Source organism: Lissotriton vulgaris, chromosome 8 (genome assembly GCF_964263255.1).
Source record: "Lissotriton vulgaris chromosome 8, aLisVul1.2, whole genome shotgun sequence".
NCBI classification, from domain to species: Eukaryota; Metazoa; Chordata; class Amphibia; order Caudata; family Salamandridae; genus Lissotriton; species Lissotriton vulgaris.
In genome coordinates, this window is record NC_141696.1 from 164820162 (window position 1) to 164847834 (window position 27673).

The 27673-nt window shown below is 48.7% G+C and overlaps 1 protein-coding gene across 1 annotated transcript in view; it reads left to right on the top strand.

Moving 5' to 3' along the window:
• The first annotated feature begins 239 nt into the window (after nt 1–239).
• Nucleotides 240–27673, top strand: part of TSKU (tsukushi, small leucine rich proteoglycan) — an 83820-nt gene continuing 56386 nt past the window's right edge. The window contains exons 1-2 of the mRNA XM_086933884.1: nt 240–563; nt 20408–20507. Coding sequence (XP_086790010.1) covers nt 20486–20507 — 22 coding nt within the window. The 5' untranslated portion in view covers nt 240–563; nt 20408–20485. The remainder of the gene's footprint in view (nt 564–20407; nt 20508–27673) is intronic.

The window sequence follows — 27673 nt, forward strand, 5'->3', positions numbered from 1 at the left end:
CTTTAGTTTGCCTGGAGCCGCCTCCTGCCCCCGGCCCGAGGTGCCTGCCTGTAAGAAGGCTGGGGCAGTGTCCGGGCGAGCTGTGCAGATGCAGGCGCCAGATGTGGAGTTTCTTCCACGAGAGGCAGGCGGTGCGCGGGCTCAGCAGGCAGGGCGCCCGGAACAGGCAGGCAGGGCGGCTCTTTGGAGACGCTCCCTGGGAGGAGGGGCCTGCATGAGAATTCAGCAGCCGGGAGGGGAGGGGTGGTGTGTGTGGGAGGAAGCGAGCCCGCCCGTCTGCTTGGAAAGCAGTGCTGGAACGAGGACGGAGCAGGGGAGGGACTGAGCCGGTCCTGGAAGAGGCTGGAGCGACCAGTGACCACGAGGAGACGGGGACTCCTGCACAAAGAGGCCAAGTGTCGCTCCGAGGGAGAGGGTCCGAGGCTCGCAGGACCGGGGGAGGTCCCTCTGCAGTCACGGCACCGCAGCGGCCCCGGGAAGCATGCGAGAGAGCTGCCGGGGAGCTTCTGTGGGGCTGGACGGACAGCCCGGTGGGGACCGACCGGAGGGGCTGCGGACAGCAGGTACGGGCCCCCCATGCACGGCAATACCGAACCGCCCCGCAGCTCTGCCACGACCCCCTGCGGACACCCGGCTTTACCACGCTTAGTTTTACCCCCTTTACCACCCTGCGCACACTCCTCGGCTCTGACACCTTCGGCTGTACCCCCTTACCGCCCTGCGCCAGCTCTGCCCCCCTTAGTTGTGCCCCGTACCGACCCGCTGTGCCACCCGTCGTTCACTGCCAGCCCCTGAGCTTTCCCTAAATCGCTCCTTCCCTCTGACGTCTGAGCCCAAACCCCTTCGCTCCCAGTGGACACTGGGCCCTGCTGCCTGCAGTCCTAACGCCGTACCTCCTTGTGCACGCCTAACCTTTACCGCCCTGTGCACACCCAGCTCTTCAATCTCTACTTTTAACCCCTCTCCAGCCTGGGCACACCCGGCTCCGCACTCTGTAGCCTTCACCCCTCCTCTGACTGTGGACACTTGGCTGCACTGCACACTCCGTAGCCTTTGACCACCCCTGCCTGTGCACTCCAGGCTCTGCAGTTTGTAGCCTTTGACCCCCCCTCCTGCCTCTGCACTCCCAGCTCTGCAGCATTTGACCCCTCCGCCCCGCCTGTGCACCCTCGGCTCCTCACTCTGTAGGCTTGACCCCTTCCCCTGCATTCTCGGCTCTGCAGTTTGTAGCCTTGACCCCTCCTGCCTGTGCACTCTCGGCTCCGCTGTCTGTAGCCTTGGCCTCTCTCCTGCCTGTGACCATAAACTCCCTTATCCAATGTGCATAATCGACTCTACGGCCTGCAGTCTTAAACCCTTACTGTCCGCACACACGCGCGCGCCAGGCTTTGCGCCACAGTTTAAACCCACCCTACTCCCTCCACACACAATCCTTTGCTGCCTCTAGTTCCAGCCTCTTCCCTCGCACCCAGGGCTCTGCCGCTGCGTCCAATCGTTGCCCGGCTCCTAGCCCGGCGCCCACCCTGACAGTGCACCACCCTCTTTACTCTACCCGCCCCAACCGCATGGTCTCGGCGGTGCCAGTACTGGTGGCTGCTGCTCTGCGCCAGGACCGCGCTTCTGCCGGCCTGTGGTGTTTTTTTTTCTCACTGACCCCGGAGGCTGCAAACGTCGCAGCACATGAGGTGATTTGTGTACTGAGCACTCCTCGCCTGCAGCATCACCACCTCTCACCCCGATATGCCTCCATCAACCCCAGCGTGACTCTCGCCCACCTCCACCCTCTGATTTTTTTATTTTTTTTGCAGAGTTTTATATTTGTTTATTTGTGCAATTTTATATAGCGCGAACTTTACCCGAAGGTGTCAGAGCGCTTTACAGTGACATAGGAACCAGTTGAAAACATAAGGACTAACGGTTACATGCATAAAAAATTGCACATTTTTGCTTTACATAAGAACCAGTTGAAAACATACGGATTTGGAAGTGCATGTGTTACAAAAAAGGTACAAACAGAAAAAATTGCAAATGTACAAGAGATAAAGTCACTCAAGGAGGAGATACAAATGGATATACGCTAGGCATATACTAGTAATATCTATCTACATAGGGAGGGGATACACATGGATATACTCTAAGAGTCACATAGGAATGGTAGAGAGCACAGCGGACTACTGCATATACTAGTGATTAGAGTTACCTCTATATACATAGGGAGGGGATATGACTGGAAATACTCTAAGAGTCGCATAGGAATGGTAGATGGTACAAGGTCTACTGCGCGAACTTGACCCGAATCTGGTATCAGAGCGCTTTACCCAGCACCAGTTACGATACATGAGGACACACATTCATTTACTGCTCATCGGAGTACTTCCACCCATATCCAGCTGTGCGTATCACCAGCACCGCCCCCTCCAGCTTTGTTCCCCTCAGGAGTACCTCCACCCATCCCCAGCTGTGCTTCGGCCCCTCCACCCGACCCCAGCTGTCATTCGGGATCTTGCCCCTCCGAGATGCGCTTCTCACGAGTGATGGACGCCCCGCTGCGTGCATTAATAGTGCTCCCCCAGCTGTGCTTCACACCCCTCTGCGCGCATTACGTGCTCTCCCAGCTGTGCTTCACACCCCTCTGCGCGCATTACTAGTGCTCCCCCAGCTGTGCTTCACACCCCTCTGCGCGCATTACTAGTGCTCCCCCAGCTGTGCTTCACACCCCTCTGCGCGCATTACGTGCTCTCCCAGCTGTGCTTCACACCCCTCTGCGCGCGTTACTAGCCGGCTCCCCTATATGCCTTTGAGTGAAGTCCCGCCTGGCCCAGATGTGCTGCTCAGTGGCGTGTCCCGCCGTGACACTACTGTACTGGGTGGATGCGGGTCCACCCCTAAGCAGATGTGCTGCTTGCGTCATCGCCTCAGCTGTGCCGCGTCCCGGGGAGCCCCTGGCCGAGCTCCCTCTGGCGTGCATCCCTCCCCCCCCTCCCGTCTGTGCTGCGGGGTCCGCCCACGTCTCGTCGGGGAGCCCCGCTTGCCTCCGGGGGTCCCTCCACTGCCCGCCGCCAGCTGTGCTTTACCCTCGAGAGCCTGTCCCCACACAGGACACTCTTTTCTGGTCAGCCTCTTTACTTTCGAACGATGATTTTTATGTTTGGCTTCTTTGTAGAAGCATTCCGCAAGGTCATACATCCCGCTTTTTAGGTTTTTTATTACTTTTCGTGAACGAGAAATTAACAGATAACTACGGCATAGCAGATGTGTGCTAAAACGAGGCTCTAAACCAGCACGCAACACGGTTCTAAATGTACTACTTTCCTATCTCTGGCGAAACATGTCTTTCTCCTCAAAGTGTTCTCTAAGCGCTACAATCAGTGGGGAATGCCCTCTGTCCCACTTTACGGTCCTCTCCCCCGGAGTTGCACTTTTGCTCTAGTTTGGGGCCTCATGGCGGGCCGTCTGTGTCCTCCCAGGGTCCAATGGGGAGCGCCTGCCCCGGAAGGGATCGTGTCTGGTTTCAGTGCTGGGTTTCTCTTCACTGCTCCGTGCACATCGGCACTCCGGGCTCCCCCTCGAGCTCTGTAAACCGAGGAGGGAGTTTCCTGCCGAACTGGCCTAACATCACTGGAAGAACAGTCCGCTCGCGAGACTGTCGTGTTAAGAGGCTCTGACGTGCGCTGGAGCCCCTCGCAGGGCCCCTACAGCCACTTCTATTGCAAGTTGCCAAGGGCAACTCATCAACGGGAAGTCCAGTGAATCGTGCCACTGTAAGCAGGGTGGCAACCTCGACTGCATTAAAGCAGTTGGGTCAATTGGAACAAACAAGACTACTATACCCAGAATGCATTAGGTTGTCACACGAAAGCAGAGGGCTGGAAGCGATGACATGGAGTGACCATTACATCTGATTACAATTATATGATGTAATTATAGCTAGTCGTTACTTGCAGTGCTTAAAAACTGCATATGTGATACGAACCGGTATATAAACGAGCATTGTCAAATCCAATAAGCCTCGTCTTTTGTGCCTATTGACTGTGCCAATATTTGTTTAGTTGTGATATACTCTCTACTACTTGCAAACATTTCCCCAGGGGTCAAAAGTATATGGTCTATGATGTGGCTTAGGGCCGCATTGATGCCAGCAGGGTTGGTGTCAGGGGAGAGATGTCTGTATGGTGGGCGTTGGTGGAGCGAAGCATGTCAATGGAATGGAGTTATTTTGAGGATTTCATTCCATTCCATATTTCTCTCTAAATTGTGCCCCTTGTCTCTGGAAGAGGCACAGATTTAATAATAGCTTGTTACGCTGTGTTTTAGTCGCTATCCATGTACCGCACCCTTGGGTAAGCCTGCTCTGCTTGCTATTGCTACCTTTAGTGAGTCAAATGTGCACTGGAAGTATCTTGATTGTTGAATTGGAATTAAATCGAATCTTCGGCCTCACAATCTCCTTATTCCTTTAGTTTATCTGTAAACATTAAGAAGGTTCGTAAACAGACTCAGTTAAGGGCCATAACAACTGAATGGGACCCCCTGGTTTGTTAAGCCTTGCACTATATGTTGCTGGTATAAAGAGCATTTTGAGTGTTTTGGTTGCTTGTAAAGTCTGCACACACTTCCTTTTTTTGCTTTTTATTATATCACTGTGTATTTTTAGATTCTTGTGAAAAGTCCTTGAACGCGCCCCTCCACTGTTTTTAGCAGGTCCTCTTTAACAACAGTTATAATGTTTTGTCGAGATGGGAATTATAGATGGTAATACAGTCACCTGTATATATGCTAAAATTGATGAAGACTAGACTTTTCCAGCACTTGTTACCACTTAATACTGAAGAGTAAGAGCTGAGAAGGGTGCATCAGATATTTGAGTAGATGCTATTTAAATGACTGTAAACTGCTCCCTTCAAAACCTGAGTAGAAACAGGGTTGTTGAAACGAAGTGTACCCACAAGGGCTCATGCACAAATTACATTTAGTAATTGGCACGCGCCAGTGATGCTGAAACATTTTTCAGAGTGGGGGTGCGACCATTAAGGTTGCATCACTGAAGTCATAGGGATTGTGAAAATCCATGCGTCACATAAAGAATAAGTGTAACAAAGGTACTCAGCAGGGGAGGGTATGAATTTCCTATGCAGCACATTGAGCAGGCTGCCCCAAATATACGACTAAAGCATGGTGTGGACAGACTGTCATTTACAGACAACTTATTTTCCACTGAAGTGACCATAGAATTTTAACAAATATACAAACTAGTAACTCGATACCACCCAAAGAGAAACCGTCGTTCTGCAGAGGCTTTTCTGACCGTGGTACCCAGAGTAAGGAGAGCCAGGACCGGAGGAAGGCTGTTCTCCGTAAACACCGCTAAGATGTGGAACTCACTCCCCCTACAACTCCGGACCAATTCAAACCTACTCTCTTTCCGCAAACAATTGAAAACTTATCTGTTTGCCAGATCCACCGATTCCTAAGCCTTCCGTCACTCCCAGTTCTGTCTTCATGCTTCAGCGCTTGGACGCCCCTTGGGGCAGCAATCGCGCTATATAAATAACAATACAATACAATACAATACAATACAGTTTTACTGACTAAAACTATGCAGTGCACACATGTAATGTGTGGAAATTGGGTTTCAGTGAATATTTCATTTGCACCAAGTTTATTGATTTTTTTCTTTACTAACTTCCAATATATTCAGAAATATCTGTATAGGTTATTTAGAGGTATTTAAACTTTGTTGTGTATTATTAGAAACTGACATGCTACAGCCTTTCACACTCCCTATACCCAGCAATATTGTGTCGTAGTTCACTGTACAAAATCCTCTGTTTGCAGTCAAAGAAAGAAAAGTAGCCTACCTCCCTTTCAAAAGAATAAGCCGCAATCTGTCAGAAGGTATAGCCTGACATTTGACCTCTGTCTTTAAAATTTAAAGGGCTCTTTATTGCTCATTTGCCTTCTGAGCTCCAGCTTGGCGGCATGATCAACGCATAGTGCCAGATACATGTAGAGTCAGTCAAACATTTGGACAATTCTCCAAGGAAAAGGGAACTGCTTGAATACATCCAGGAGGAATGTGGACGGTGCACAGACACTTGAAGTGGTCTGTCCTGGGCTGGATGTTAAATCGTCCTCGTCGCCAAAAGTGTTGCAAATCCACAGCTCTCATCTCTCTGCTGTCCATGAAAGCTCTGAAACCCCCCCCTCTGCCAGTAATCTTTCCCTGGCCTGCCTCCCACCTCTTGTTCCTATGCACTGCTGTGTGCATGGGGTATGTGTATGTGCTGGTATTTCTATAGCGTAAACCTGGCTGAAAGCTGGTGCACATTGAGACATCGGGCGCAGGACTTCTGAGATGGAATGATTCAAGGTCTTGAATGTAGGGGGTGATCCTGAATGGCCCAGGTAGGGAAGAATACAGTGGCCTCCATCAGTTTAGTAGATCTTGAGTGTACTCAACAGGTGCCAGATATGGAGGTACAGAAACCAGTATAACATAGGTATTTGTAAAGTGCATATTCACCCCAATTGCTTTCAAGGCACTATGTAATAGATGTTTATATTCATGCCGGTGGATAGTACTCCTGTTTTCAGCCTCAGGGTGATGAAACGATGAGTGAACTACCTGGAATGGAATAATTAGCCCTCTAAGCCATCAAACCTGTCTATTCTTCAAACCTTCCCATCTATGTACAATGTGAAATTAGCCAAAGGCAGCAGAGCGTGGTGCTGGGCAAATGGGAGGGCATGCAGTCAATGAGTGGTGGAGGAGGAACTGGAAAAGATTGGTTGTCTTGATTTTTAGGTTGAGCCTACTAGAAAGCCCCTGCCCTCTGTTGGGAAACATTGTGGGCATATCAAGAACATTCAGGGGTATTGAAGCCTACCTATTGCCTAAAATTGGTTGGCTTTCGTGTCAATCTCATTGACTAGCTTCTTATTCGATGGTTTGCTTGTCCATCTTGTGTCGGTCCGGCCCCTGGAACAATGCCTCTTCACTTATGTTCTTTTGCCTTTCTTTTTGAGGTACTTACTATTTTCTTTTGACTGGAGCACTCCACTAGACTGGATATGTTTTTAGGTCTCGCCTGCCAATGCGCCTGCGCATTGCTGGCGAGAGATGTAGAGGGGCACCAGCAAATCCTACCATAAGGGCTTTGGAATGCGGATTATGCCCAGTGCATGTGAGGCATTCAAGCGCGAAGCTTCGCCAGCGCGTGCTCGGACTCACTTCCTGCTCTTATTCTTACTTTCGTTATCGCTCACACCCCATATGCTCATTCCCTCCCACTCTTCCGACTTCAAAGGAACGCTGCTCCCCCGCCCCCCCCCCCCCTCCACGCAATGCAGAGAGCTTATTAAGCAGGGTGCACTTACTCTAATGTTTTTTTTTTTTTTTTAATCCGCGCTTTCCGTCCCACCCTCTTCCCCCCCCCCCCCCCCCCCCCCCCCACAGCAATGGCGAGAGCTTGTTTTTTTAAGCACGTCTCAAGGCCACACTTTCACAGGCGTGTCTCTTTCATGGCCAATGCTTGTTTTTTAGATGTCCGCTAAGGATGGCTATGGTTCATCCGTGTTTACCCTCGTAACTTTCAATGCCATCCCCCCTTCAATCGGCCGCCACGGCGGCAAACAAAACAGAGATCTCGCCAGCACCTCCCATAGCACTGCCTTTATTTATGGTGTAAACACAGCTGCCATCATTTCAGATCAATCAAACCCAGCCGACCGGGCTGCCTCTGAATCTCACTGAGTGAACCACCGTCCACGTTGTTTGCCTCTGTGCCTTCACTGTTTTACATCAAAAAAAGCGCACAGCCTGGCGTGTCTTCACTACCAACCCAGGTAACAGATTGACCTAGGCAGACGCTGGTAGGGCGGACAGCGCCTTTGTTTTAACATTGCCTGCCCTCGCCAACAGCAGACAAGTGTAGTGTCTCCGTGCACGACCCCTCGCAGAGCTCTCTGTACTCTGGGAGGGTCATCAAGCAGCACATTGTGTTTCTGTAGCACCCTGCTGCTTCTGGAGACCTGTGGACGGGCAACCCATCACCCTCTCAACGGGCTACAATCTTAAGTCCCCAGCTCCAGTGCGCTCCGGTAAAGAGGTGAGCTGTGCACTTGCAGGGGCTTGAGAAATCGTTCTTCAGAAAAAGACAGTTCATTTTGTTTACAAAGGTACACAAGCTGTCACTAGTTTCCTGTAGAAAACACAAATGTGCTACACCCTCTTAATGTGCTAGTGTAGTAACGAGCAATTGAAGATGTATTGCATAGAATATTAAACTGATTTAAGTTTACTTCAGTAAAATCTCAGCCGGGGACAAGGCAGAATGAGCCATTCTTATGGGAGTACCCCCACCCTTCCCCCTTAGCAGCGTGTGCATTCTCCTTCTCCAGCTCTTTCCTCTCTGCTTGAAACAGACAACAGGCGCCAGTGGGCAACAACATAGACTGAGACATCCTGCTTGATGATGGGTTTGTCAATTACGTGTTAACACTAAACTGACTTGAGGTGCCAGGAGAGCACAAGCTAGACAGAGACATCCGCCTTTATTAATTCAGGCTTTACTCTGGACATTTTTTTTTTTAAAGGATACTGTCTTAAACAGTATTGTTAGTGTGGGCACATTTTATTATAAACATGGTGAAATACTTTCAGCCTTTCACTATATTGAAATTAAAGTCGGTATGAAAGCACATTTAACAGTATATTTTGTTTTTAAATATGGCATTTCAATTTGGCAACTTTAAACTGTTCATGATTTAAAACATCACACATTGCAATAGCCTATAATCTCTCTGCTTCTCTATCTCTTCCTTCTCTAATTCTCGTTATACTGAAATAACTACTATTTTGGAGGCTCTCTCTCACCCTTTTATCTGCGTTGCTTTGAAAAACAAAAACATACTTCCATTCCACTTCTTGCTGTCTCTGTATCACGCTCAACATTTTGAGATATGGCGACATTTTAATTCTAATTTTCCACTATCCTCTTTCAGTACATTATTTTCCACTCTGTACACTCTTCTTCACACAACACTAACGCTTTATACACACTTCTGTGACTGAGACACAGGTATTTTGCACAGAGACAAACAATATAAGGTATGCCCACTGGGTGAACATGCATGCACTTCAAACTAACTGCAGGATCCATGTAAACTGACAATGACATTAACACTGTATAAAACATGAAGACTCCAGTCCTGCTTGCAAGCGTTTCTTATACAACTAATGTCAGGTGTCCCATTTGAAAAAGTTAAAACTATTGACATTGTAAATGTCAAAGCTATTAATTTCACTATTTTTCAAAACCAACACATAAATAAAACAAATTGTCATTTACAATACCAATAGCTCAAACTTTCCTAATGCGAGACCTATTGCGTTGCAAATGCTTGTTTTAATCTGTCGCCCTAGTGTGCTTCTCTCCCCCCCCCCCCCCGTTCCACGTTGCTTTCTCTTTTGTGTCTGTTTACTTCTCACCTCCTTCTGTATGTTGCCCTCTCGCCCGTTGTTTCTCCTCGCCACCTCCCTCCACATTGTTTCCATCCACCCACCCATGACCTCATTCTCTCTCACTGGTCGCTTTCCCCCCCACACCCACAATCTGTGTTGCTTTGTGGTCCTTTTAGAATGTATTTCCTTGAGCCATGATGAACAGCATCAGGATGCTACGCCATATGGCTAAAAACGAGTAGCAAAGCCAATAGGTCCCATAGTTGAGACCTGTGGGCTTTGACGACTGACGCTTGTTCTTGTTCTGACGGTGTCCTGGCTGCGTCAGTCTCCAGAGGTGATGAGCATGTCACCTAGCTTGTGATGCATGTGCAGATGATGCTCCTAGTTTTGAAGATGGTGTGGGCTGGCAAGGGGAGCCAGTAGGCTTCCCCCACTGTGAGGGGGATGCTTTCTTAGTTCTTCTGGCCCTTGATGAGGTCTGCTGCTGCCTGCTAAGTTGTACATATGTTTCCACTTTCTAATGGCAGTGAAAAGAAAACTTCTGCACTTCTTTTTATCACTTTGACAATCAGAGAAGGCAGGAAATGCACTTCCTTGCACTGAAGGGATTAATCTGTCCCCATACCTCAGAGTGCCTCAGCCTGTCCACAGGCTTCATGGCGATGTATTGATCTGTACCTGCCAAATGGGTGTGGCAGTACCCCTGATGTGAGGGGGTAGGGGTGATTAGTGCTTGTGCTGGCATGGTGTGTGGTGCTATTTGACCTGCAAGCGTGTTTGGCGGTGTAGTGGAATGTGGGTCTGTAGGTTGTGGTGTGACAGGGGGGTCTGCGTTCCATGCGCACTTCAGGTCTTGGATATGACTGAAGAGGAAGGATTCCAGGTCCTTAAATATCCGTGATATTGCAGTGTGAAAAGTCAGCTGCAAAAACTCATTTTCTCACATTAGTTCCTCTTGTTTACAGCATGGGTACTCGCAAACATGTTCTCAGGGGCCAAAACGTTCGGTGTGTGATATGCCCGAGGGTCGTTTTTATGGCCTCTACGGTGGCGGCTGGGCGAGGGGGTTGGTGGGTGTAGGCAAAGTGAAGCATATACATCTAGAGGCTGAATTGAACCTTGTGAAACCAGAAAACCTGGAGTTATTCCCAGCTTCCACACTTTACCAAATTGTGTGATCCTAGACATTTTTTTTAATTTCACTTTCCCTCCTTTTTCTTCATTTTTCCCATATAAGAGGACCTCAAAATACACAGCTTCAGGATGTGTGCTGTACAAAACCTTCTCCTGTATTTGATTTAATAAACTATGTGGTTGATCATGTATAATAGGAACCCAGGACACCCAAAAAGTGCACATATCAACTGACTCGCCTCTTTAGATCTCTATTGGCATTGCTGTCCGGGTAGGGGGAAGAAATCATATTTCTAAAATCATCTTTGAAACCTATCGCTTTTAAATACATATCTCAGTTGTACTAAGATGAAAAGGTTCTGCATGCTGATTAAATACACTTTTTGAATTTTCATATTTTTACAGTATTGCTGCAAGAGGCTTTAACATTATGGTATTTCTAAAGTAAAGCGGTGCGGTACTCCCTAATTACATCCTTTCTTTAGGACAATTCCACTTTAAATAAATGCTTGCCTGTTTATTTAATATATATGTATTGTTAGTGCTGAGTACAGTAAACATCAGCCCAGTGCTTCTGTTGACCATGGGGCCGCATGTAAAGGTCAGGGGGGGCCGCACTTTGAGTACCAGCGGTGGGCAGAAGTCCAAATATTCCAATAGACCAATTATTGTGTGCACGCACTGTTTGTAATGTACTTTTTAAATTGTAATTACTGCAGGACTTAGAATTAAATTGTTAGATGTGAATCTGTTCCAGGAAGTTGTGGGCCTGCTGGTGTGTGAAATTCAGATCTTGGGAACAGTGTGTGCACTTGAGAGAGAGAGGCTTTGTCCAGTAGTTAAAGTACATTCTTCTTTCCCTCCTTTTCTTTCTTCCTTTCTTCTATCTTTCTTTCCTCCTATCTCACCCCCTACCCATACCTTTTGATATAATTGCTTGTATAATACTTTGCCTGATTGTATTTTCCTATTCATGTTGATACTGTGTTCACTTATGGCATGTATTCTGCTTTCCGCAAACATTTTCAATAAAAAACTCTATTAAACAAACAAAAAAAAGTACATAAAAATTATGGGAACTGTGATCCTGAGTACAATGGGGGTGGCTCAGCGAGTTTGGGGGTGGGATCAAAGGTGTGGCTAGAAATAAATTATTCAACAACTATTTTATCAGTCGTTCACCTTTTAGATAATTGCATATAAAATATAAGACATGCACCCTAAAGTAAAAATACACTCAATCTAAAGTAATCAGTCAAAAATGCACTCTTACATTATGAAGACTCAATTGGTTAATACGATTAATCCAAATACTTTTATGTGTAACCAGACAGTCCCAGAACTACCTCCTAGAGCAATGGGGAATAGCTAGCTGTAATTCTAATGCTACGAGGTCCAAGCCAACCTTCCGAAAATGGTTGTTTTGTGCCAAAAAGGAACTGTGTTTGTTAAAATTAAAAAAAGATCTGCATGTCATTCTCAACAGTTTCTGCCCACTTTGTCCACTGGCTGTATCAGGGCCATGGCGAGGAGCGTGGTCAGTCTGTCTGCTTTCCACCCCAAACCTCACAGCTACTCTGCTGGTGTCTGTCCAAGGCGCAGGTACAAGGAGATGGGTCTTTTATTTTGGATGTACATATGGAAGGATGTGGCCTACCGGCCAGAGGTGCCGGGTTTGAAACCGGGAAGCCAGGTCCCACCACTGGCGTCGGCTGCACATACTGAGTTTATTTATTTATTTGAATAGTTTTATAAGGCGCAAATAAGACCCATTGGGGTATCAGAGCGCTGTACAGAGTTGGCTCAAACAAGGGTACAAATGCAATGTGAAAGGGGGTGGAGTTACAACATAAGGAAAACGTTCAAATCGCTTAATCTCCACTGCCTTTAAACAAAACAAAAAAAGCCCCAAACAATGTGTGCTTGTGTAATGATGCCAGTGCTCCTGTAAAAAAAAAAAAAAAAAAAAAAACCTCTGGATCTAGTTTGCACTAAATAAAACTGATCATCCCAAATCCCATACCACTACTATGATCCCCAAAATAACCCTTTCTAGACTCTTCCCTACTCTTATTTTATTTAATGCAATTTTATATAGCGCAGACTTTACCCAAAGGTGTCAGAGCGCTTCACAATAGAACATGAGGAAATGTACATATTTACACGTTACAGATACCAACGAGATAGATGCAGTTACACAAAAATCAAAAACACAATAGACGTACAGGCATAAATTACATATTTACAAAATTGTAAGAACTTTGTTGAGGGACATGAAGAGGGATGTATTAATTCTGGAAGTGTCTTTGGAAGAGAGGATATTTGAGGTCCGTTTTGAAAGTCCGGATCGAGGTGGTGGTACAGAGTAATGGAGGAAGCGAGTTCCAGAAACCCCTCCTTGTATCATCTTATACCTCTTTAACCATTCTGATCTCCCATACAAGCCTTTCTGAACCCTTCTCTCTAACTCTTCCCCCTCCCTTTTACTCATCCCAAGCCTCCTCCTACTGCTAGGAGATCCCCCCCCCCCCAAAAAACATTCTAAAATCCTTCCCTCTTCTATCCCTCCACTATCCTTTTCAATCCAATCAACAGACTAACATGTCCACCACTCAAATTAATTTCATATTTCCCTATACTAATTCACCACTAATCCTTTATGGGTTCCGGAGTAGCGTACTACTCACCGAAAAAGTGCTTCAACACCACATTAGGGGTAGCAAGCGCTATAAAAATGCAAACCTTTCCCTCTTCTATCCCTCCATTATCCTTCTCAATCTAAATAACGGAGTAACCTATCCACCACTCAAATTAATTTTATATTTCACTATACTAATTCACCACTAATCTGTTATGGGTTCCAGAGTAGTGTGCTACTCACTGAATAAGCACTTTGACGCCTCGTCAGGGGTAGTAAGCGCTATATAAATGCAATTACAATACAATACAAATTCACTTAAATTCAGCACCTTTCCTCTCAGCCCTAGAACCATGTTTTGTTCTATTTCAAGTTACTTACCTGTAACTTTAGTTGTGCAGCTTGAGGTTATGCTTGAACCGTGTCACACACCCACCTCCACTAATAAATATGAATAAGGGAAAGCAGGTCCCAACGCCCTGTCAAAAAGCACAGGACATACATAAAGAGGTGCATGCAGACACAAACTTCAATGGTTAACTTTAAAATGCATAATGATTCTCTAATGGAGGACGGGGTGCGTGGAGGTATATACACAGGCGAGGCGGCGAGTGGGGGCTGGGAGGCCTGTCGGGCCACTCAGCCTGTCCTGGAGCTCGGATTGCCTCTGCCACGGCTGCATAGAAATCTGATCGGCAGCTGGAGCTGCGCCGCCCCCATGCCCCCCCCCCTCCCCAACCCCCTTCTCCAGCTCCGATTTCAAAGCGCATTCACGACCGCTTCCCAGGGACCGTGTGGCATGTCTTGTCTGCCTACTCTTACACCCGCCCCCACCCACACAGTGCATCAGGGTCACGACTTGGTGCAAGCCTTGTCGAGCTGGGGGGAGGAGGGGGGAGTGGTTACTCCGCCCTATGCCCGCCGTGAAGGGGTCTCCGGCCGCCTCCACAGCACCACAGTTGCGTGTGCCCTGTGTATGCCAATTGTTCTATGACACGTAGGAGACACTGGAATGGAAAAGTAGCGTGTTTCTAACTTGTCTGTTGTCCTGTCTTCGCTCTCCAATCGCGTCGTCTTCCTGTGTATAGGGCCCTTTGTATCTTGTTGCATCTCGAACCCGCCCTCTACCCCCGTTAAAATACTAACCAAAAGAATGTAAAAATTGTGTTTGCAGAGTTAATAGTACTCACGACTTTGTTGTGGCAGAACATGATTATAGACACGTTATTAACCAGATGAAACTGGTGCTTGTGTTATCTACCTCGGAAGGATGAAAGGCCCAGTATAAGTGCAATCTTTCCCTGCCGGTCTTTGATCGCATCAAGATGGCCTTCCGAGCGCTTCCAAATCGTCGACTTTAACACTGTGTGTACCAGGGGCGCCTTCATTCCAAAGTTCACTCAGCCGGTCACACTTTGTAACCCTGCCTCGCTTTCACCTGCGCTCATAAACGCCTAGGCACGCCGACCGACGGCATTGTACGAGTTTACAATCTTTTTATGAAACGGTGTCCTCCGCCCTTTCACAAGTGTAGTATTTTGCCCCATAGACATTAACATATACGTTTTTTTGTCTTATGGTTCAGGGCGAGTTGCAGTTAAACGTTACTACCTTTTGTAAACTGTAACGAGGGCGGGACGACTTTAGAAATAACAGAGCCACCCACGCGGGGCGCTGGCCTCCTAGCTAGAGGTCACGTGTACAGCGCATCACGGCACTCCCTGGACACTAACGGTGTATGCAGGCGCTATAATGGTGGCGTCTGTGAGATCTCGCGCTCCACGCTGGCCGCCACTGCTTTTTGGGGAGAGCCTTCTTTTCCCGCTTCTCTCAGCAGCAGGCCTCGAGGGGGAATGGCGGCTTCATCTGCTGCCCTTGTTCACTCTGTGCCTAGAGGCAGAGCTATAGCGCTGCCTGGATTGCCGCTCACTGCCTCTAGTTCCATTCCTCGGCCCGTGCCTGGACATGCCTCTGGAGGGACGTCTGTTATTTAGTTCCATTGTAAGTCAGGCTTGCAGTGCAGGGGCTTTAGTTCCCTTATTCTTCCAGTGCCTGAAGCTGCCCCGGGTGTCCGGTCTACTGTGCAGTGATTTTAGTTCCCTTACTCAACCTGGACATGCCTCTGGAGCCAGGCCTGCAGTGGAGTGGCATTAGTTACGTAGCCTGTCCATGGACATGCTTCCAGAGCCAGGCCTGCAGAGGAGTGGCATTAGTACGTAGCCTGTCCATGGACTTGCCTCCAGAGCCAGGCATGCAGAGGAGTGGTGGCATTAGTTCCCTTTCTCAGCCTGTTCCTGGACATGCCTCCTGAGCCAGGCCTGCAGTGGAGTGGCATTAGTTACGTAGCCTGTCCACGGACATGCTTCCAGAGCCAGGCCTGCAGTGGAGTGGCATTAGTTCCCTTTCTCAGCCTGTTCCTGGACATGCCTCTTGAGCCAGGCCTGCAGTGGAGTGGCATTAGTTCCTTTTCCCAGCCTGTCCATGGACATGCTTCCAGAGCCAGGCCTACAGTGGAGTGACATTAGTTCCTTTTCCCAGCCTGTCCATGGACATGCCTCCGAGGCCAGGCCTGCAGAGGAGTGGCATTAGTTCCCTTCCTCAGCCTGTCCATGGACATGCCTCCTGAGCCAGGCCTGCAGTGGAGTGGCATTAGTTCCCTTTCCCAGCCTGTCCATGGACATGCCTCCTGAGCCAGGCCTGCAGTGGAGTGGCATTAGTTCCCTTTCCCAGCCTGTCCATGGACATGCCTCTGGAGCCAGGCCTGCAGTGGAGTGGCATTAGTTCCCTTTCCCAGCCTGTCCATGGACATGCCTCTGGAGCCAGGCCTGCAGTGGAGTGGCATTAATTACGTAGCCTGTCCATGGACATGCTTCCAGAGCCAGGCCTGCAGAGGAGTGGCATTAGTTCCCTTCCTCAGCCTGTCCATGGACATGCCTCCTGAGCCAGGCCTGCAGCGGAGTGGCATTAGTTCCCTTTCCCAGCCTGTCCATGGACATGCCTCCTGAGCCAGGCCTGCAGAGGAGTGGCATTAGTTCCCTTTCTCAGCCTGTCCCTGGACATGCTTCCAGAGCCAGGCCTGCAGCGGAGTGGCATTAGTTCCCTTTCCCAACCTGTCCATGGACATGCCTCCAGAGCCAGGCCTGCAGCGGAGTGGCATTAGTTCCCTTTCCCAGCCTGTCCATGGACATGCCTCTTGAGCCAGGCCTGCAGCGGAGTGGCATTAGTTCCCTTTCCCAGCCTGTCCATGGACATGCCTCCTGAGCCAGGCCTGCAGAGGAGTGGCATTAGTTCCCTTTCCCAGCCTGTCCATGGACATGCCTCCTGAGCCAGGCCTGCAGAGGAGTGGCATTAGTTCCCTTTCTCAGCCTGTCCATGGACATGCCTCTGGAGCCAGGCCTGCAGTGGAGTGGCATTATTTCCCTTTCCCAGCCTGTCCCTGGACATGCCTCTGGAGCCAGGCCTGCAGAGGAGTGGCATTAGTTCCCTTTCCCAGCCTGTCCATGGACATGCCTCTGGAGCCAGGCCTGCAGTGGAGTGGCATTAGTTCCCTTTCCCAGCCTGTCATGGACATGCCTCTGGTGCCAGGCCTGCAGTGGAGTGGCATTAGTTCCCTTTCTCAGGCTGTCCATGGACATGCCTCTGGAGCCAGGCATGCAGAGGAGTGGCATTAGTTCCCTTTCACAGCCTGTCCATGGACATGCCTCTGGAGCCAGGCCTGCAGAGGAGTGGCATTAGTTCCCTTTCCCAGCCTGTCCATGGACATGCCTCCGGAGCCAGGCCTGCAGAGGAGTGACATTAGTTCCTTGGCCTTCCATGGACATGCCTTCGGAGCCAGGCCTGCAGAGGAGTGGCATTAGTTCCTTAGCCTGTCCATGGACATGCCTCTGGGGCCAGGCCTGCAGTGGAGTGGCATTAGTTCCCTTTCCCAGCCTGTCCCTGACATGCCTCTGGAGCCAGGCCTGCAGTAGAGTGGCATTAGTTCCCTTTCCCAGCCTGTCCATGGACATGCCTCTTGAGCCAGGCCTGCAGTGGAGTGGCATTAGTTCCCTTTCCCAGCCTGTCCATGGACATGCCTCCAGAGCCAGGCCTGCAGAGGAGTGGCATTAGTTCCCTTTCCCAGCCTGTCCATGGACATGCCTCTGGAGCCAGGCATGCAGAGGAGTGGCTTTAGTTCCCTTTCTCAGCCTGTCCATGGACATGCTTCCAGAGACAGGCCTGCAGAGGAGTGGCATTAGTTCCCTTTCCCAGCCTGTCCATGGACATGCCTCCTGAGCCAGGCCTGCAGAGGAGTGGCATTAGTTCCCTTTCCCAGCCTGTCCATGGACATGCCTCCTGAGCCAGGCCTGCAGAGGAGTGGCATTAGTTCCCTTTCTCAGCCTGTCCCTGGACATGCTTCCAGAGCCAGGCCTGCAGAGGAGTGGCATTAGTTCCCTTTCCCAGCCTGTCCATGGACATGCCTCTGGAGCCAGGCATGCAGAGGAGTGGCTTTAGTTCCCTTCCTCAGCCTGTCCGTGGACGTGCCTCTGGAGCCAGGCCTGCAGAGGAGTGGCATTAGTTCCCTTCCATAGCCTGTCCATGGACGTGCCTCTGGAGCCAGGCCTGCAGAGGAGTGGCATTAGTTCCCTTTCCCTGCCTGTCCATGGACATGCCTCCAGAGCCAGGCCTGCAGAGGAGTGGCATTAGTTCCCTTTCCCAGCCTGTCCATGGACATGCCTCCTGAGCCAGGCTGCTGTGGAGTGGCATTAGTTCCCTTTCCCAGCCTGTCCATGGACATGCCTCCTGAGCCAGGCCTGCAGTGGAGTGGCATTAGTTCCCTTTCCCAGCCTGTCCATGGACATGCCTCTGGAGCCAGGCCTGCAGTGGAGTGGCATTAGTTCTCTTTCTCAGTCTGTCCATGGACATGCCTCCGGGGCCAGGCCTGCAGTGGAGTGGCATTAGTTCCCTTTCTCAGCCTGTCCATGGACGTGCCTCTGGAGCCAGGCATGCAGAGGAGTGGCATTAGTTCCCTTTCCCAGCCTGTCCGTGGACATGCCTCCTGAGCCAGGCCTGCAGTGGAGTGGCATTAGTTCCCTTTCCCAGCCTGTCCATGGACATGCCTCCTGAGTCAGGCCTGCAGTGGAGTGACATTAGTTCCTTGGCCTTCCATGGACATGCCTCTGGAGCCAGGCCTGCAGTGGAGTGACATTAGTTCCTTGGCCTTCCATGGACATGCCTTCGGAGCCAGGCCTGCAGAGGAGTGGCATTAGTTCCTTAGCCTGTCCATGGACATGCCTCTGGGGCCAGGCCTGCAGTGGAGTGGCATTAGTTCCCTTTCCCAGCCTGTCCCTGACATGCCTCTGGAGCCAGGCCTGCAGTAGAGTGGCATTAGTTCCCTTTCCCAGCCTGTCCATGGACATGCCTCTTGAGCCAGGCCTGCAGTGGAGTGGCATTAGTTATGTAGCCTGTCCATGGACATGCTTCCAGAGCCAGGCCTGCAGAGGAGTGGCATTAGTTCCCTTTCCCAGCCTGTCCATGGACATGCCTCTGGAGCCAGGCCTGCAGTGGAGTGGCATTAGTTCCTTAGCCTGTCCATGGACATGCCTCTGGAGCCAGGCATGCAGAGGAGTGGCATTAGTTCCCTTTCCCAGCCTGTCCATGGACATGCCTCTTGAGCCAGGCCTGCAGTGGAGTGGCATTAGTACGTAGCCTGTCCATGGACATGCCTCCAGAGCCAGGCCTGCAGAGGAGTGGCATTAGTACGTAGCCTGTCCATGGACATGCCTCCAGAGCCAGGCCTGCAGTGGAGTGGCATTAGTACGTAGCCTGTCCATGGACATTCCTCCAGAGCCAGGCCTGCAGAGGAGTGGCATGAGTACGTAGCCTGTCCATGGACATGCCTCTGGAGCCAGGCCTGCAGTGGAGTGGCATTAGTTCCCTTTCCCAGCCTGTCCATGGACATGCCTCCAGAGCCAGGCCTGCAGTGGAGTGGCATTAGTTCCCTTTCCCAGCCTGTCCATGGACATGCTTCCAGAGCCAGGCCTGCAGTGGAGTGGCATTAGTTCCCTTTCCCAGCCTGTCCATGGACATGCTTCCAGAGCCAGGCCTGCAGTGGAGTGGCATTAGTTCCCTTTCCCAGCCTGTCCATGGACATGCCTCTGGAGCCAGGCCTGCAGAGGAGTGGCATTAGTTCCCTTTCCCAGCCTGTCCATGGACATGCCTCCGGAGCCAGGCCTGCAGTGGAGTGGCATTAGTTCCCTTTCCCAGCCTGTCCATGGACATGCCTCCAGAGCCAGGCCTGCAGAGGAGTGGCATTAGTTCCCTTTCCCAGCCTGTCCATGGACTTGCCTCCGGAGCCAGGCCTGCAGTGGAGTGGCATTAGTTCCCTTTCCCAGCCTGTCCATGGACATGCTTCCAGAGCCAGGCCTGCAGTGGAGTGGCATTAGTTCCCTTTCCCAGCCTGTCCATGGACATGCCTCTGGAGCCAGGCATGCAGAGGAGTGGCATTAGTTCCCTTTCCCAGCCTGTCCATGGACATGCTTCCAGAGCCAGGCCTGCAGTGGAGTGGCATTAGTTCCCTTTCCCAGCCTGTCCATGGACATGCCTCTGGAGCCAGGCATGCAGAGGAGTGGCATTAGTTCCCTTTCTCAGCCTGTTCCTGGACATGCCTCCAGAGCCAGGCCTGCAGTGGAGTGGCATTAGTTCCCTTTCCCAGCCTGTCCCTGGACATGCCTCCGGAGCCAGGCTGCTGTGCACCGTCTTGGTTTCATTTCTCCTGCATGTCCCGGTCTTGGACCCTGGACAGCTGTGCAGAGCCCCTAGTTCCCCTGTCCAGCCCCGCTGCGCGGTGTCTTTGTTCCCCTTGCTCTGGCTCTGCCTGGACATGCCTCCGGGGCCAGGCCGGCCGTGCAGTGCCTTTCAGTGGCTGATCTTGGACATATTCAGCTCCTGCAGAGATAACAAGGGCCCCTGCCGGATAATCCTGCCTCCCCCTTTGTGTAATGGCTTCGGGAGCATGGGGAGGAGAGGGTTACCTCGCGGGGTTGGAGGGGGAGGGGTGGGGGGTTGTGTGTTAAATCATTAACTCTCCGAGTGGGCAGGGGGCGGGGCAGCGTTCATAAAAGAGGCTGGCAGAGGGTGGTGTAAATACACAGATATCCTAACTGGGCGCTGCACTTTGTTTTCTGCAACAGGTCTGAATCCGGAGTTCACGACTGCAGAGGATCACACATTCCGCTGCCTGAGCGATGCTCGGCTGTAGCTGGTGACACATGGCTGCCGACCAATTCACAGGTAACCCCCGCCGTAAACTCTTTCACGCTAGCTTTTAGGCAGACTCCAAGACCCTGATATGTGTCCGAAGGGGGCGGTTGGACAGAGGAGGTGGGCTCCCGCCTTCTTTCTTATTTATAACCCCGCCCGCGTTGTTTCTCTCCAGTGCTTTTTAGCGCGAGCTAGACTCTAGGACCTCAAAGCGCTTTACAAGAGTTTGTTCCAGGCTTGAAAAGTAATTGAAGCTCGTGCATTTATTTCAGGGGTCATGTGCACAACTTCAGTGATTGCTTGCTCCTTCCTGTATAGTGCCCTGGGACGTACGAGTACATATGGCATTTTGTACAGCCCATACTATGTCCAGGGCTTTAGTGACACCATCTGTCTTTCGTCTGTCTGAGGGCGGTCGTTAAAGCTTCTTTGTGTCACAAACTACACTTGTCATGTCCTGGGCGGTAATTAAAACTTCTGAGGGCATGGATGTACAGACCTATGATTTCCGCTGCGGTAGTCGAAGCTTCTCTTTATTGCTCGTGTTGCACGTATGGCGGCTGCAGCTAATGTGTGTATGTTATGTGCCACACGTGTCCTGGGCCAGTTTGTGTTTCTTTTTAAATTCAATTCAAAGGAGAATGACGTTCATGTCGTCTTCTTTTGCAGGGGGTACGAAAGGAGTAGGAAATACTGGTTAGTCCCCTTGCTCAGGAACTTGGGATTCAGAACTTTTCTACCCGCTTATAGAGTCCTAAAGACAGACCTATCCCCCACTCTAGTATTTGCTCTATCTAAATTTTTAACCTCCATGTGGTATGCTCGATGTCGCCGTGTAAAAATGATGTGTTAGGAAACGTGAAGTCTTGAGACAGTCCCAAAATTGTGTTACATTTTTAAACTCCAGTTTTTATCTTGATCACTAATGTTGTTTAATATGCTTTTTAAATTTTGAATAGAATTGAATGTATATCTTTTATGATCTTGTGATCGAAATAAAGATTAAGTAAGTAAAGTTTCTTTTTACCTAAAGAGTGTATCGTGCCCTGGTCTATGGCTGCACCTTCAGTACGGTGATGCCCTGTACTCGTGATGTATGTACTGGGCGGTAGTTACACGTTCTGTATGTTTATTATGAACCAGATGTATCTTGGCTTGAGCGACAGTTGCGCCTTCTGTATGTCTGTCTGTCATTCTCATGTCCTCGGTGGTCATTATACATTCTGTGGATTTCATACGTCCCATATGCATGATGCACGGTGTAGTACTTGCACCTAGTGTATGCTTATGTCCTGTGCTGATCATGACCTAGGCAGTAGTTACACCTTTCTTATGTTATGTACCTTACGTATCATTTCTTGTTACCCCTAATATTTTGTATAAGTTCATTCCATATGCATGATGTAGAGGGTGGTAGTTGCATCTAATGTATGTTTTGGCTAGTTAGAACTTCTGTATATTCCTTGTATCCCACATGTATGACTGCAGGGTGGTTGCACCACCTTCTATATGGTTGTCATGTACTGAGTGTATCACTTCTTGGGCCGCAGTTACGGCTTCTTTTGTATATCTGCTATATGTGTTATGCCCTGTCGTGCAGATACACCTTTATATGTTTCTTGTGCACCTTATCTGTAATATTGAGCGTAAATATTACACTTTCTGCCTATTCTCAGAGCGTTGATTCTTCCTGTTCATAGGCGTATGATCTATTTCAGCGTATCCAGGGCGCTGCTTGCACCTTCTGTAGAAGCCTTTTGAGCGCTTTTTGTTGGGGCGCAGTGCTGTAGCTCACCCCGATACCAGTACTTTTGTCAAAAGCAATGTTTATTTAGACCTTAGTCTTTAAACTGCAATACCCAATGATATAAACATTACAACAGGGATAAATACGTATTCAGTAACACAAAAAGAAACAACATATTCATCAATACATTCTTAATTCCAGGATATGCTTTTTGATGACCAAATTCAATCTGGGGCTCACAAAGTAGATACAAACGCGTACTTACTCATTAAAATTCTACCCGTATGGCACCAAGAAAGAAAGATTTAATTCATATTAAGTTAAAATTATAAATACTCATCATAAAATCACTAAAATCCAGTATAATTCTAAAAATATTACAATGTTTTGCTAAGAGCTGTGCAGACTTCATAAAATTTCCAATAGCGATCGCAATCTCGAGGTTAGGCATTTCTGTGAGTAAATCAATCGCCTGCGCACGAGGCCTTATTTCATATTTTACAAAAACCGGTCTCAAATCCAATTTACGCTGAGGTATAAGCACCATACAATCTAACTAAATATGCAGCATATCTCCCTTATCGCCCAGCAAGCATTTACAATTCCCATCCGGATGGAGCCTGGTGACCATCTCCCTCCGATTTGACAGCCAGGGATTAATGCCTATCCTAACTCTTAAAACTTCAGATCTGAGCCACTTATTCAGGAGGGTGTCCAAATAAGGGTACCAAGACTCATGTGGCCAGGCTGCAGTCATAAAGTGAACTGATGATTTCCCGCTCAAATAGCCTTGATCAATTGTTCTAGACAGCTCAAGGCCTTGAGTCCTGAGCTCCTTCTTGGAGAATTCAGCCTGGAATGACTGTTGGCAGAATCTCACCTTTAAGTTCTCTGCAACCTTAGTGCATTTCCTTCTTATCTCCTTGGCCCAATTTAATTCACTTGATTCAATCTCCTTCCTACACCAGAGGGAGACCTTCTGCACCCCCACCCCCCCGGGTGCTGACGACTCCAGAGCCTTTTATTTGGGCCTGTACGCTCCATGAAGTTGTACCTAACTCAAATCTATAATTGCCTGGACCATTGCTGAGCTGGGAAGCGAGAGTAGGGATTGCAGGCATTTACCCTCCTCAACGTCCCAATTATCTTTGCCGCCAAGCCAAAGTACTTCAGAACCATGCAGGTCTTGAGGAGGGATCATTGCATTAAACGCCTGTAGCACAGGTCAATGTGACATGTCCCCATACTCATTATTAATTTTTTTCAGCCCACACACTGAGATACCAGTACTTGGCACAGATGCATCGAGTGGCACCATTCGCCCCAGCTTCCTGTCAGTGTAATGTGAATTGTGTCAGGTGGTAATGGGGGCCCTTTGATTTTCAGTTTAAAAAAAAAACTGCATTAGAGTGTAAACATGTCCTTATGATGTGAACTCTACCTGGCCCCGTGTGTGATGGGTATGAAGGTTTAGACTTTTCGAAACACGCCCACTTTTGGTAGACAACGTGGAACTGGAGAGAGAGGACTATTCTACTTGCCCAGGATCACACAATGTGGCAAAGCAGAGGTTGCACTTGGTCTCATAGTCAGCAGTAGAAGTTTCCTGGCCCGTCTCCTTCTTAATTAAAGTGCGAACAGTGCCTTCGTCCGGCCAAGTATTAATCAAGGAAGGTGTCGGGGTCTGCTCTCAAGGGAGGATGCTGTGCGCTTCCAAGCGCCAATATATCCACGAATGCACTGGTGCTTTTATTCTGCACACTTCATAACAAAAGGATTAGTACACGGGGGACTCCATCATGTTCCTTTACGTTTTGGGAATGGTGAAACACTTAAACTACCACTGCTTGGCCCTCTAGCGCTAATGAAGTAAAGCACTCATATTTGGTAACCCTATTTTTTTTTGTTAGAAACTAAAAACGTACTTTTCCGGCGTTTTGAAGTGTACAACCTAAGCTGGCTAAGACCTAATAAAAAGTGAGTCTTGAAAGCATTCGACATCGGTGCTTTCCAGACCTCCCTGAACCCAGGTAAATTAAGCTTCTGAAAGTGTGACGCTTTAACAGGAGTAGATGTGGTCAAGTTTCAAGTTTTTTATTTTATGATTTGGAACTCGTGAGAGGTCCACATAAAAAGTACAGCTACAAAACAGTACAAGTATATAAAATCATGCAGTAATGACAAGGTAAAAAATAACAGACCAGAAATTAATATAAGTTCAAAAAACATTTTAAAAAGTTAAATATTCTAGAACAAAACATTTCATTAGGGGGGCTTAGAATCGCTTCAGTAAATGCATTAACAGATAAGATACCTAGTTTCAAACAAATTGGTCTTATCCACTTACGCCGCAAATATAACAAAGCTGGGCAAATAAACAGAACATGAAAGAGGTCTTGAATCGAATGGTTACACAAGGTACATATGTTGGAAGAACCATACCATTTGGATAGAAGATTATTCAAGGGTAACGTATCTTGTCTTAGCAAGTACCGAAAGCGCCTAATGCCGTGTGGAAGATTCCAAGATGCCTAACATTGCATAGTTTTAAAAACATAGGAATTAATAACCGGCAGACTACTTTTCCTTGATACAATAGAGTCTCTATCCAGCATAAAACTTTACCTCCATGAAGCTGTTTTTAATAATGCCTTTAATTGGCATGAAGAGAGTGAAAACAAAGAAGATTCCTCCAGTCGCAACAAAGAGTAGATGTGGTCTGGTTGTTCAGATGCCTATTTGGACCGGTAAACCTGGGTTGAACCCCTGCTACTCCATGTGACAAAACAGTGTGATCTTTGGCAGATCACGTTCTCTCCTTGCACCTTAGTTTGCTTAGTAGATACAAATGCGGGCCCAGATACGGTGGGTTCGCTTCGCAGTTTGCAGGATGCAGGGTAAACTTATGAATTAATCTGATCTTTACTTAAAGCCTTCTGGTTTTGCAGCCACAGCCGTGTAAAGATGCCTTGTGTCCATAAAACTGCCTTGCACTTTCTTGTGCATCACCGCCCACATTCATCGGTAACATTTTAGGAAAGCTCAACCTGAAGGAGAGGCCGCATCATGCTCTACAGTAGTAGTCCCCACCCCCAAACACCTTGCCTTTTATGAGGTTGAGAGTTTGTGTACAGATGCACGTCTTGACACGTGGAAAATCATCTTCAGAAAACATCTTGCGAACTTTTAACAATATTGTGTTTACCTGCGAAAATCTGTTCAGATGGTTAAGCCACATCGAGCTACACTTGAGAACCACACTGAACCCAAGTCTTTTGGGCACACAGCTAATCCAGCGACCTTTCTTTTTTGGGCGATGCGTTTTGAATGCTGTGGTCATTTTTAAATGCCACACCTAACTACATGTACCAGAATGCAGTGTGCTGTGCCATTTTTAAGTGCCACACCCTAACTACATGTACCAGAATGCAGTGTGCGGTTGGAGGCGCTACCGCTGCTATCCCATGTGCTCCCACACTCTTTAGTCCTTACCCCCACTCTCTTTAGTCCTTACCCCAGCGAGAAGCCAGCGTGCCTGGCAGTTTGATATCCATAGAGAGGGGGTGCGTGTATTTCCATAATTAAGCATTTCGACTGAGTTATTCGCAAATTCTAATTTAATCATCAAGGGTGAAAGGTGAAGGGCTCCGGTGCCTAAATCTGGCCTGTATCCGCCCACCCACGCTCGCGTTGGACACCCCTGATTTAAGGCGAAGGATAGAAATGGAAATGTTGCATACCGAGTCTCATCTGCCCTAGCCTCTGTCTAGACCACCGCCCCCTCCTGCACTTGACTCTCCCCTCATACACCCGACCCTCGCGCGCCATTATGCAGATGATGCCGTTTCAGGCTGCCCCAGTGGTTCCCAGGGCCATATGGCGCGCGAGACCCGCCCGCATCCCCGGCTGCTCGAGGGGCAGGTGGTCAGCTGCTGCTGACAGCCTTTGTCCCATAAAACTTCCCAGCGCCCTGGCTGCTGGCGGCAGACTGCTACGGAATGCCCCCGCCCTGACCTGCCGCAGATGTCCAGCCGTCTGCGCTGTCACACTCACAGACTTATAAACACTTGTCGCCCCCCACCACCCCCACGTTCCCTCTGCTCGTGTCTTTTCTGCAAAAGGCCCTGCCCCGCACTTCTATTTCTGAACCAGGATTTGCATTTTGTTCGGAAGGGGTCTGTGGCAGCGCCCTGCTGAGCATTACAACCCAATAAAAGGTTATAATGGTCCTGAATGAATGATTTAGTATTGGCACGGTTCACACCATGCTTACTTTTTACACATACATAAGGCAATGTAGATATATATGTATTTATAAGGTGCATCCGGCCTCCACGCATGGCTCTGTAATAATGTCTTCTGTTTCTATAGGGCGTCTTGCCGATCTAAAGGGAGTTTATTTAGCTCTGTAAACAAGAGATGCTTCTCTTATCTCTTGTAATGGTATAAAATTGACCAATCTTAGAAACATGGAAGGCTGAGTCAGGCGTTGCCTCAATTCAAACCCAAGGACCTCCTTATCTCGGTGGTGAATGTTTAACTCGCTGAGCAATCCTTCTGGCTGGACAGAGCATCGGTGTTCAATCTAGGTCCGGGAGGGCAGCTGTGAGGCTAAAAACAAAATGTGAAAATGAGTCCTTTTTATTAATATACTAACTGCATGGAAGTTTGTCGTATGGATAGCCCCAAGATCTGGACCTAAACTGGAGGCACCTGTAATAGTTGGCTTTGCTGTGTTGGCGGTCATGCGCCCTCCTAGGAATGTGCACTTTTGGGCATCTTGAAGACCAGTATTCTGCTATATTTATTGCTGTATCGCCATCTGCACCCCATTTTGATCATCGCTCAGTTTTGGAATGTCTCTGATTTGATACATTTCTACCACCTTAGTTCTTCATATCGGAACCAGCGGGCGAGACAGTAAGTTTCCATGTTGTATTGGACACTGATCCTGTCTTCTGGTTCCACAATCCAGTTATTGCCAGCACATCTGACTAGCTCATTGGCTAGCTATGGTTCTCCAAGATCAACCAATAGCAACTAGACATCATCCCCTAGATTCATCAAAGTCCCGTTTTTGCGAGTCCTTAATAGCGATTATTAAGGAAGCGCTATTAAGGACTTGCAAAACGGGATTCATGTAGGAATCGCTAAATAAATTGCGATTCCTACACATTCCTTATTTGCGATAGGCCCATAGGAATGAATGGGGAGTTAGTCCTTATTTGCGATTAGCAATTTGCTAATCGCAAATAAGGATGCGATTTCAAGGGTGCTAGGGGTGTCCAAAGGACACCCTGTAGCACCCGTGAAATGTTATCTACATTGGTGTTGCACACACACATGTCCAAAGGACATGTGTGTGTGCAACATGCAACTTAGAAAAATGCATTTAAAAGCATTTTTCTAAGTTTTCGCTATTTACCATGAGGTTTGACCTCGCGGTAAA